Raw genomic sequence first — 12,165 nt, forward strand, 5'->3', positions numbered from 1 at the left:
TTCTCCCGGATTCTTCCCATCTCCCACAATGTGCAAGCCCAAACTTGCCCCAAAGAATCTTTGCAGTTGGTTCCTGGCTACAGTCAATCTTCAAAGAGAGTGACTTTTGTTTAAGCCTTATAATAATAATAATAATTTATTATTTGTACCCCGCTCATCTGGCTGGGTTTCCCCAGCCACTCTGGGCAGCTTCCACAAAGACCAAAAATAAACTAAGATGTCACACATTAAAAACTTCCCTGAACAGGGCTGCCTTAAGATGTCTTCTGAATGTCAGGTAGTTGTTTATCTCTTTGACATCTGATGGGAAGGCGTTCCACAGGGCGGGCACCACTACCGAGAAGGCCCTCTGCCTGGTTCCCTGTAGTTTTGCTTCTCGCAATGAGGGAACCGCTAGAAGGCCCTCGGTGCTGGACCTCAGCGTCCGGGCAGAACGATGGGAGTGGAGACGCTCCTTCAGGTATACTGGGCCGAGGCCGTTTAGGGCTTTAAAGGTCAACAACAACATTTTGAATTGTGCTCGGAAACGTACTGAGAGCCAATGTAGGTCTTTCAAGACCGGTGTTATGTGGTCTCAGCAGCCACCCCCAGTCACCAGTCTAGCTGCTGCATTCTGGATTAGTTGTAGTTTCCGGGTCACCTTCAAAGGTAGCCCCACGTAGAGCGCATTGCAGTAGTCCAAACGGGAGATAACTAGAGCATGCACCACTCTGGCTAGACAGTCCACAGGCAGGTAGGGTCTCAGGCTGCGTACCAGGTGGAGCTGGTAGACAGCTGCCCTGGATACAGAATTGACCTGTGCCTCCATGGACAGCTGTGAGTCCAAAATGACTCCCAGGTTGCGCACCTGATCCTTCAGGGGCACAGTTACCCCATTCAGGACCAGGGAGTCCTCCATACCAGCCCACCCCCTGTCCTCCAAAAACAGTACTTCTGTCTTGTCAGGATTCAACCTCAATCCATTAGCCACCATCCAACCTCCAACCGCCTCCAGGCACTCACACAGGCACTCACAAGCCTTCTGTTGTTTGAATTTCCCTTTCTTCAGCCATGCTCATAAACCAGGGATGATGGGAGCTGGAGTCCAACAACACACATTGGCCATCCCTGCTCTAAGCTGTGTAGAGCTGTCAGTTTTCCTTCCAGCTTCCTTTAATCAGAGATGGCATTTTTCATCTCCAAGTCCAATGGCTTAAATGCAAAAGCACATCTCTGATCGCTACAGGTACTCCATCACGCTGAATAATATAATAACAATCAATTTCACAACATGATTATGGGGATTACATGATTAATGGGGATTGCAAAGCATTTTGCCTGGTGACATGTTCTGCATAAATACTAATAATTTATATAGAACACATTACCTTGCAAAATACTTTCCAGTTCCGCTCCTTAATCCCCACAATCATGCTGTGAAATTGTGATGTTTCACAAAATGTTCCCTGTTTATGCCAATAAACAGGTAGTGCTGTGTGAAAGAACATTATTAGATATTGAGATATATGTGAGAAGGAATATATTTAGCAATTTCATTGAAAATTCATTTTCAGCAGGATGCAGAAAGTAGAAATTGCTTTCAGGGGTATCAACATACCTCCAATACAATTCATGTTGAGCTGATGAAGCAAATTGTTCTGTTAACAGTTTCATAGACTTGTAGAGTTGGAAGGGACCATGAGGGTCATCTAAGTCCAACCTCTACAATGCAGATATCTTTCCCCCTATGTGGGGCTCAAACCTACAACCCTGAGATTAAGAGTCTCATGCTCTACTGACTGAGCTATCCACTGGAAAGTCTTATTCTCTAGCTCAAATGCTATGATGTTGGGGAAGCAAAGGACTCCATTGCTGTATCACTTGTCTCAGAACCAGGTTATCCATCTCTATAGAGCAGATCCCTGTTCCACTTCCCTATTAGACTAAAATGAGAATGCTGAAACATTTTGAATCTCTTTTGTTTAATTGCAGATAGCCACAGTTCCCTGGGAAATAAGAACACTGTACCCATCAGTTTCTGAAGATACAGAGCAAAAAGCAGAGCATTTGTTTGTTAAAGAGGTAAATTAACATTTGTTTCATCTCCTTGACCTTACATAGGTACCCTTGTTGCTGTGGATTTTATTTTAATTAAAGATTAAACAATGTTATGGCCTTTCAAGAAGGCATGAACAATAGCATCTTGATGGGATTTAGCCCAATACAGTCTACACTGACTGCCAGAGCCTCTCCAGGATTTCAGACAGGGGACATTCTCATCTCTAGCTGGAGGTATCAGGGGTTGAACTTGAGACCTTCTGAATGGAAAGCAGATGCTCTACCACTGAGCTATGGCTCCTCCACATGAATCACTACTCAGTGTGGAGTAGCTGTTGTCCTAACTTAGCAAGTATTCCATTTGGGAAAGTATCCTGTTTCCAGTTTTGATCTTCAGAAAAAGTGAGGCGGGAGTTGAAACATGATACTCAACACAGTAGCAAAGCCAGCACTGGCTTCCTTGCTTTTATTAGAAAAGCAATGACTTTCAGAGCGGAACATGACATATTCTATCTGGAAATTATTGTGAACTGGCAAGTTGTCGCTTAGGCTGAAGCCTTCCATGGAGCCAAAGGAAGTGTGAAAGCAGTGGCACAATGGCAAATGCAAGGAGATGGAATTATGATTTCAATGGGAATTTGGTTAGTGGAACAGTCTCAGGGTAAGGGCTTTAAACTGTTCCACTTTCCATTTCCAAGTCTATATATAGCAAGTAAACGAAAACCTCAGCACAAAGTATTTAGTAGCACCCAGGCTTTTCTTTCCTCTGCTGAGACCAGTGGCGTAGCGTGGGGGGTGCAGGGGGGCCAGACGCACCGGGCACAACATCTGGGGGGGCGCTTGCACTCGCAGGTTGGGGGCGCAAATTACTTGCCTTGCCCCAGGTGCTGACAACCCACGCTACGCCACTGGCTGAGACTGAAAGTATTGCTAAGGTTCAGAATAAGGATGTGCTTTGTTACCATCAGCAGTAATAAAGGTCACTCAGAAATGAAGGACAGCCTTCCCCAACCTGATGCATCTCAGATACTTTGGACCAAAACGCTAATCAGCCTAAGACAACATGGCCAATAACTGGCGTGGGGTGAGAGTTTTAATCTTGTAGAAGGCTCTGGGAGGTTATAGAAGGCTCTGGGAAGCTGATGTAAGGATTCCTTTATTCCAGCCCATATAGTTGAGGTACCTGGTGGAATGATTAATAAGATATTGAAAATATTGTTTCCCCAAATATAACAGATCCACAAAGTGGTATGCCCTGCTAACAGATGATACCCACAGGACAGACTTCCTGGAATTTAACCTCAGGTTCTGTGGAGACACATTTTCCTATACATTCACTTTTTAAAATCCTGGAAATACAAAATAGTATATAATGGTTTTACATGCAGAATAAATGTTACAGATATTTATTCTGCATGCTAATTATGAACAATATTTAGAATGCTATATGATATAACTTGCATCAACTGGCCGCTTGTCTCTGTTAACCTCTCTCTTAAATCATGGATGTTGGCTCATATTATAGATCTGTTTTGTTTTATTGGTACAATTGCTGCAGGTTTGCCATGGACCTTGGCTAGAATAATATTTGATTTGTTTTCACTTTCACAAACTTTGCTGTGCAGAGGAAGTTCGTGAAATGCCACACCCATCTTGGTTAAATTATATTAATTATTCTTTTGTCTTTTTCCCATGCTTATTACAGGGGTCAAATAGGGCACTGTAACATCCCCTTTCTCTCACATGTTGTCAAGAAAGAGGAACTGAGTCTAACCTGAGTATATTCAAGAAATGTTTCCAGCTTTCATTTGTAGGATCTTCTAGATTCCTATTCTTATCCCAGTCTAACCTTCCTGGCTGACACATGCCATAATGGTATCAAGGAAAAACATCATATCGTCAGCACATTTTTAAAGACTTGTCATCCAAGTCTGGCATGATCCTACTAAGAAATAATATTTTTTTCCTCATTTTTAGATGTGGCTCTGCCCAGTTTATAGATGGGTGGTCTGGCAGGAAGTAGCTTGTTGGAACATCATCTGAACTTTGCAGGGGCCCCGTCTAGCATGTGCTCATCTGTGGTACACTGCTGTCCAAAAATGATACAGTTCTTCATATAACTAGCTTTGCAGCTTTAAGCTAGTCTTTTACAGTTATTTGAATGTGCTTTTTGTTCTATTTACGTTATATGTATTGATCTCTATGAAGAAAAGCAACCCTTTTGTATTAAACTGTAGGTCCAAGAACTGTGGTTAGTTGTATGTGTCAACTCCGTATCTATTTACAATTGCTCGAGTGAATATGGCATATTATTGAGAATTAATGCTCTGTTGATCTTCCAATGCATGCATAACTATTGCATTCCCCCCATGTATAATGACTAGTAAGAGAAATGCCAGTGGAAAAGAAGAAGACTGGCCCTTTCTTAAGAATGCAGTTTTTGTCCATGTGCCAGCCACAAAATGAATGAAGTGTGGGATCTTTTCTGATCCTTATCCAACTCACTGAAAGGGCTTTTTCACTGGCTCATATAGCAGTGTGTACACATTGCTTCTAATCAAATATACACTTATCATGGACCAGATGTTTACCAGCTTTCTTTCAGAAAAACCTAAACTACGGGGGGGGGGGGGACAGAGCTAGGAAGAAGAAGAAGAAGAGAGTTTGGATTTGATATCCCGCCTTTCACTCCCTTTAAGGAATGTTCTTGTCCACCTGCAGAACTCGCATTAGGTCAAATCTAGACATAAGTTGGTTGTATGTTGTTTCCATTTAAATCAATGAGATTTAATTTAAGTCTTTGGTGACATCAGGTTTAATTAACTTTGTCCAGATACACAACCCATTGCCTCTAATTTTGTGGGAAAGATATGCTGGGTTGGTTATCTATCGCTATCTATCTATCTATCTATCTATCTATCTATCTATCTATCATCTATCATCATCATCATTATCTATCTATCTATCTATCTATCTATCTATCTATCTATCATCTATCATATATGCTAGTTAGCAATATAATAATTTATGTCTGCAGGCACATGGGACTGCTACCTTGCAAAAGCTAGGCAGGTCTGAGCTGGTCCGCACCTGGATGGGTGACTTCTTGGGAACAATATGGGATTTGCCTTGGATTCCATGATGGAAGAAAGGCAGGATATGACTGGGAGAAAATAAATAAATGTGCTCCTCATCACACTGAGACTGTTCTTCACAGCTTTTATTTTGTTGCTCCTTGCAGCAGTTGTACATTGGAGGTTATTTCTATTAGACTTTTGCAAACAGACAGTCAAAGCTGGGATAGAGTGACTGACCCTGAAATCATTTTGTGCCATTTTGGGGGCAATGGGATGGATTTGCTGGAGGTGTCCCTCCATTCAGCCCTGCCAGCTTCCACTAGCATCACTCTGCTGGTTTGGGGCTCCCTGTTCCACTTGCCAAACATGTGGATAGGTGGATTCCCACCATTGGCAGCCAATGGGAAGCCCCCAGATTCTAGGCTAGTGCAGCAATTTGTCTGCACGCCTTCCACCCACTGGCGGAGGAAGAGGAGTGCGGGGGAGCACACCGCCCCTGGCAGTGCAATCCCAGCAGGGTGCCATTGCAGCTGCCCCCCACAGGCAGCATGCCACACCCCCAGGACACATGCCACCCCTGCACCCGTCTGCTCTCCACTCCCTGGTGCCGGAGCATAAAGCTCCGCCACTGCTTCCACCATTGCCCTAGCAAAATGCTGGTCTGCACAGCAGGGCTGCTGTTGAAGAGATGGCCTCATTGCTCCATTAAGATAAGCATTGGATTGCAACCTAACTCAAGGTCATTCTGTACCTGTGGTAGGACTGGTAATCAAATAAACTCGATGTTTCTAGGACTCCTGCCCTGGGCACTTGAATCAGAGTAAAAGCACAGATTTAATTTGAAGAGCAGCATGTGTGGTCCTTTTTATTTTTTATTTCCTAGTTCTCATCTAAGAATTATTTCTACAGCTATGTTGTGGCACAAGCACAGGACAAAGAGCCAAGGCAGCTCAGCTGACACAGCAGTGCATAAATCAACTTGCTACTGGGCACACTTGCAACTTGATTAGACAATGTTGTAGTGCTCTTAAGGCACTGTACAATTATTAAATCCTGCCACAAAGCTTTAACCCTAATTCTCAAGACAGGATTTAATCAAGTCCATTCTCTTTGTTGTTTACTTCTTGATGAAGTTCCTATGAAGTTTTTATTCCTTAGCAAATTTGTCATAATATTAGAATAATATACTGGGAAATGTTTTTTTAGTGTGAAGACAAAACTGTCTGCTGCTGTCAACACAGTTTACAGGTTTAATGTTCCACTTCTCTTGACAGTGAGGGATCCTCCTTGAGGGATATGTGATGAACTATGGGTACACACACAGAGAGAATCACACACATATTGAAAGATACCTCACTGTGCTAACGAATGAGTCCAAGATGAGCAACAAAGCCAAATCATGGTTTGGAAAATATGAGTTGTGTGGAGGAAAAATAAGTAGTTCTGCTTAAGAAGAAGAAGAAAAGACAGTTGAGATATAATTAATTGCACAGAGGGTGCAATCATTAACTTGATTGGCGTCTTGCCACTGATTCCACTGGAACAGGGATTGCATGCACCATAAGGAATATTAGGAAAAAACAGGGAGGAGGAAAAATGGAAAAGATTAGGACTGGTGAGCTTGCAAGGGTAGTGAAATTACATTTGGGGGAATAAACAGCACTCTCCATACAATATTGAAGGAAAGGGCTGCTTTTCAGGAGGGAAAACCCCTAAAAGGCCTGTTGCGTACTTTCCTACAAGGTTCTCCTCACCCATTTACTCACACTTAGCCCTGCTGATTTCATTGTGTGACTTAATCATGGAGGATTACAACGACTGAATGTTTCTTCTCCAAGGCACAGATCTAAGAGATCTTGTGCACAAGGGTTTTCTTACCTACAGCTGTTGTCTCCAAGAGAATAAATCAGCTGTTGGGAGTGTGTGGGAATGGCAAATATGAGTGCCTGGAAGTGGTCTTCCCTCCAACAGCTTATTGCTGCAACAGTGATAATAGCACCAAACATTTGGTGGTACATTTGGGATGCAGGGACCAGTGTGTGTACTAGGTATATTTCTTGGACATGCATAACTTTTTGTACATGTGGGAGTGCATCCACAAGGGTGATCTGCATTTTTTTCTGTATATGAATTATCAATCCCCACCACCACTAAATCTGCTTGATGTAACTGTTCCTTTCTCAATTTTTTTTTAGGCTTGTAAATATTACAGTTCCCAATGGCACATTGTAAACTACAGATATGAGCAGTACTCAGGAGATTTTAGACAATTACCAAGGTAAGAGACTCTCTATATTTTTTTCCTGCTGCTTTAATGTTATTTTTAATAATTATATGTCAGTGTCTAGGTTTATGCTATGGAACTGCCCCTAGCTTCTGGTAAGTTATCCTCGGACACTGTATACACAACATTTCCTGCTATGGCTGCCATTTAGTTCAGTCATAATGAATTCATATCACGTAATTAATCTCCATGGAATGTTGGGCAACAGCAGCGCTTGATGGACACTGGACTGGATTTCAAAATCGGTGTACTGTTGTGAGTAAGAATGTAAGCATAGAGCCTGGGTGTCCTTGACTTAAAGTTTCTTCAACTCAGGTGTCTTTGGGCAAGTCATACTCCCATGAATTCTTATATAATTGATATTTATCTGGAAACATAATGTCGTTCTTAACCCTCTCAAGTTGTAAGAGCAGTTTGGACATCTAAGCTAATTGCTCTTGGGTGTTAAGATCAGCAGGAAGGGCGCTTTTTAAATTTCTGCCACCCTCAGAAGCTTGCGGGGGAACGTCAGCAGAAACTACAGAACAGCATAGTGGGGAGGAGGGGAATAGTTTTGCCTGACAAGCTGGAATGCTTGCGCTGATGGAATGTTCATTTTAGCGCAACACCACATTGAATTCCACCCTGGTTTACACATGAAACTCAGGGACTAATATCTTGTTGTTGATGATGATGTTGCTAACCCTAAGGTCCCGGGGTGAATTGCAACAATTAAAACACAGCATTAATATTAAAATCAATATTACACAATATTTAAAACAGGACATACATCATCATGAAGGGAGACAATTTTCAATCATTCCTCCCCATCTCTGCATGCCCCTGCCCCCACAAATCAGCTATGAAGGGTCTGGGCCTCTTTGGGGCAGATTTAAGGGGTTGGAAAGGAGGATGAGGAATCCCGGAAAATTGCCTTCCTCCCCATTCTGCTTATTGATGCCTTTGGACAGCAGAGGGTAACCAACTGGATTTCCCCCTCTGATCCTACCAAAAACAAACAAAAAACAAAAAACCCAAATCATTCCTGACCACATTAACCGGAAGATAGCTTAAGCCCATAAGGATGTTTGCATGCAATAATCTAGTTAGCTGAAAGGGGGGAAGGAAATGTGCACTTTTAGAAGCGGTTATTTCTCCCTGTCCTCTTAAAACATCCTGGGAGTAGATCTAAGTGAAGAACTCACTCATGGCTTCCTGTACTTGTCAAGCCTGTATGACAGGGACACCATTTGATCTGGCCCACTGATGACAAGGATAGCCCATAGAGCTGCATGGCAGATTCAGAAGGCCCAGCACTTTGAGGCATCACTTTCTCAGCTGCCCTTCTACATCTCTCCTGTCCCTTCCATCTTAATAACAACTTGGGAGTAAACGGGTTGGCCTTTCACTGGACACCTTGTGTTTCACCCCATCCTGACTTCCATTATATTGTAGAAACTTAGAAGTTTGGTGAGGAGATTGTTTTTGTTTTAAATCAGCTTTTATTTAAGTGCCTTCCTCCCAGCAAGTTATTTTTCACCAGACCCAAAATAGCTCATAGAGCTTTTATTTTTCAATGCTAATCAGAACCTTGTCTTTGGATTTTGTACTGAGAACCACATGAATTAGAACTGGGCAGTGATACTATGCTGCCAGCATGACTGAAAGCTCGAAGCGCTGCACTGGGAAGATTCAATTGTTTCCTTCCCTCAAGGCATGTTGTGTTAACTGGCTGTTTTGGACACTCACAGAGCACATAGATTGGTGAAGGAGTCAACTGCACTCAAAAGCAATTTTTTTCAATAGCAGGAAACATTTGGCAGGGGGAATACAAAAAAATCTGCACAAGTGGGCATATAATCATCTGGAGACAAAAAAGCTGACTTTGGGACAGTCTTTTTGTCCTTAAATTGTGAAGATGACAGGGAAGCATTTAAAATGTGTAATATGCCTCATCCTGTGTATTTAGCAGCTAGTATAGATTTTTCGTGAGCATCTGATTTCTTCTTTAAGAAGATGTAGTCCAGGCATGTCCAAAGTCCGTTTTGGGGGCCTAATCTGGCCTGGCAGTCGGTTTAACTGCCCCTGTGGCAGTTTATTCCCTGGGGTAAAATTCTAAAAAATCCCCAGCAACTTCAATCCTAAAAAAAGGTCAAGAACTTTGGTTGGTCCTTTGGTCAGCCCTCAAGGCCCTCCACTTGATCAAATCTGGCCCTCTTTGAAAAAAGTTTGGGCACCACTGATGTAGGCTGTTGTTGAAAAGCAAAAATATACACTATTCTTTGATATAGACCAGAAACACAGGCTACTAGTTAGCTAAGTTGTTGGTACAGGAATACAAAGCCCTATGCAACTTGAGACTGAGATATCTAAAAGATTGTGTCACCTATTATTTACCCAGCTGATTGGTGTGTTCTGCAGGAATCATAGAATCATAGAATCATAGAGTTGGAAGAGACCACAAGGGCCATCGAGTCCAACCCCCTGCCAAGCAGGAAACACCATCAGAGCACTCCTGACATATGGTTGTCAAGCCTCTGCTTAAAGACCTCCAAAGTAGGAGACTCCACCACACTCCTTGGCAGCAAATTCCACTGTCGAACAGCTCTTACTGTCAGGAAGTTCTTCCTAATGTTTAGGTGGAATCTTCTTTCTTGTAGTTTGGAGCCATTGCTCCGTGTCCGCTTCTCTGGAGCAGCAGAAAACAACCTTTCTCCCTCCTCTATGTGACATCCTTTTATATATTTGAACATGGCTATCATATCACCCCTTAACCTCCTCTTCTCCAGGCTAAACATGCCCAGCTCCCTTAGCCGTTCCTCATAAGGCATCGTTTCCAGGCCTTTGACCATTTTGGTTGCCCTCCTCTGGACACGTTCCAGTTTGTCAGTGTCCTTCTTGAATTGTGGTGCCCAGAACTGGACACAGTACTCTAGGTGAGGTCTGACCAGAGCAGAATACAGTGGCACTATTACTTCCCTTGATCTAGATGCTATACTCCTATTGATGCAGCCCAGAATTGCATTGGCTTTTTTAGCTGCCGCGTCACACTGTTGGCTCATGTCAAGTTTATGGTCAACCAAGACTCCTAGATCCTTTTCACATGTACTGCTCTCAAGCCAAAAAGCTGCTGATACATATAATCTCATCTCATATAATATATATATATATATTAAGAGATTCAATGTGATATAGGAATTGGGTCTTCAGTGTGGGGGCACCATTTGAACCCCTCCTAGGACCTATATGATAGACACATCTCAGCACCTTTCAAAGTCCTTCTTTTTCTTTTAAATGGAGATTCTTACCCCACTGTCTCTCTGAATGGGATCTGAAATTGTTTTTAGTTTTCATGTTGTTGTTTTTTATTGCTAATCACTTTGGGAAGTTTCCTGGGAAGCAACTCATTAAATAAACAAGTAGATAGCCCTGTCTGTTCAATAAGATCTTTAGTTAAGCCCCCCCCCCTCAGTTGTGCCATGGTCTGTTGAAGTTCATCTTGTGGCAACTGGGAAGTAGGGTCTTGCCTGAGGTGGTGCCCAGTTTGGGGAGTTGTCTCTCTTCTGAAATGAGACAGGTGCCAACTGGAATGTGCTTTTGGTACCTGTTTAAAATTTACAATACATGCTTGTCTAAGCCTTTTCTGGTTGTATTAAAAAAAATACATCTCCAGTTAATGTGCATGTTGTATTCTTGTTGATTTCATTGAACTTGTTTTAAATAAAATACAATAGTAGTTTTTATAAGGGAGTTAAGCATGGACAAGTCCCAGTGTTTATTAGACACTTTTAGAATAGCCATGAAATCACCCTTTTAGTACCAGGAGATCACAATCAAGTAGTAGCAGTTGGCAGGTTGGCATTAGTGGGGTTGCATTGCTTTCCAGGCTTCCCAATGCTGTATATCACTGCTGGTCATCAAGGGGGGGGAAGGGCAAGACAATGGGGAGCTTTGCACCATGTAGGCAGGAGCGGAGGAAGGGGTGTGTGGTGGGGGCGGGCACTCACCATGGGGCCTGCAGTGAGCCCGAGCCACACATCTCTCCTGGGAGTGACACTGTGGCTTGGGTGCCTGCAAGCTCTGTGTTGCCCTAAACGGTCAGCCCACCACCTGCCCCTCAGCTGTAGGGCAGCTGAGTGGGAGGAGGCAGGCAGACTCCTCGGAGGCCCCGAGGAGCATCCTGCCCCAGTTCGCCCCGCCCCTGGGTGCAGGGCACGTGAGCCGCCCCAGGCGCCTGATTGGCTTGCTTCGCCGCTGCATGTAGGAGCAATGGCAGAGCCAACCCAATGCTCCCAAGCTCCTCGATGCCTTACCCATCCACTTCTTACCACTATATTTTTAAACGATGGAGAAATAAGAGGTCTGACTGACTGCATTAGCAGCCCCTCCCCCTCTTTTAAAGGGAATACTCCATTATATTTCATGAAGATGAAAATTAATCCATTTGCTTTTCCTTAGGCACGAATGCAGACCAGATAAACTCCCTTCACATTCCTTTGAAATTGATCATGAAGATGTTGACAAGGACGAAGTAAGCACACCCGCCCCACCAGCATTTCCCTCCTCAGTGCTGAGTATCTTGGTGTTTTCCTTATTCTCATGTAAACTTAATAGAAACAAACTTTGTTGGTCATTGCTTGCTCAAAAAAGAAAAACATATACTTAAAAAGGAAGTGGAAATTGTTTTGTTTAATAGAAAGAAGGTATTAAATCACATAGTATGGCTTGATGTTTTCAACTTGCAAAAAAATAAGGGGGGGAGGGAAGGGAAATCAACAAGTCAAAGGA

The 12,165-nt window shown here is 43.0% G+C and overlaps 1 protein-coding gene across 14 annotated transcripts in view; it reads left to right on the forward strand.

Annotated features, from left to right (window-relative positions):
• Positions 1-12,165, forward strand: part of DOCK10 (dedicator of cytokinesis 10) — a 215,165-nt gene that overhangs the window by 111,774 nt on the left and 91,226 nt on the right. For all 14 annotated transcript variants that reach the window (XM_082221655.1, XM_082221651.1, XM_082221660.1 and 11 more), the window contains 3 exons: positions 1,972-2,061; positions 7,310-7,392; positions 11,836-11,908. In XM_082221655.1, coding sequence (XP_082077781.1) covers positions 1,972-2,061; positions 7,310-7,392; positions 11,836-11,908 — 246 coding nt within the window. The remainder of the gene's footprint in view (positions 1-1,971; positions 2,062-7,309; positions 7,393-11,835; positions 11,909-12,165) is intronic.

This window comes from Podarcis vaucheri, assembly GCF_965113315.1.
Source record: "Podarcis vaucheri genome assembly, chromosome: 5".
Classification (NCBI taxonomy): Eukaryota; Metazoa; Chordata; class Lepidosauria; order Squamata; family Lacertidae; genus Podarcis; species Podarcis vaucheri.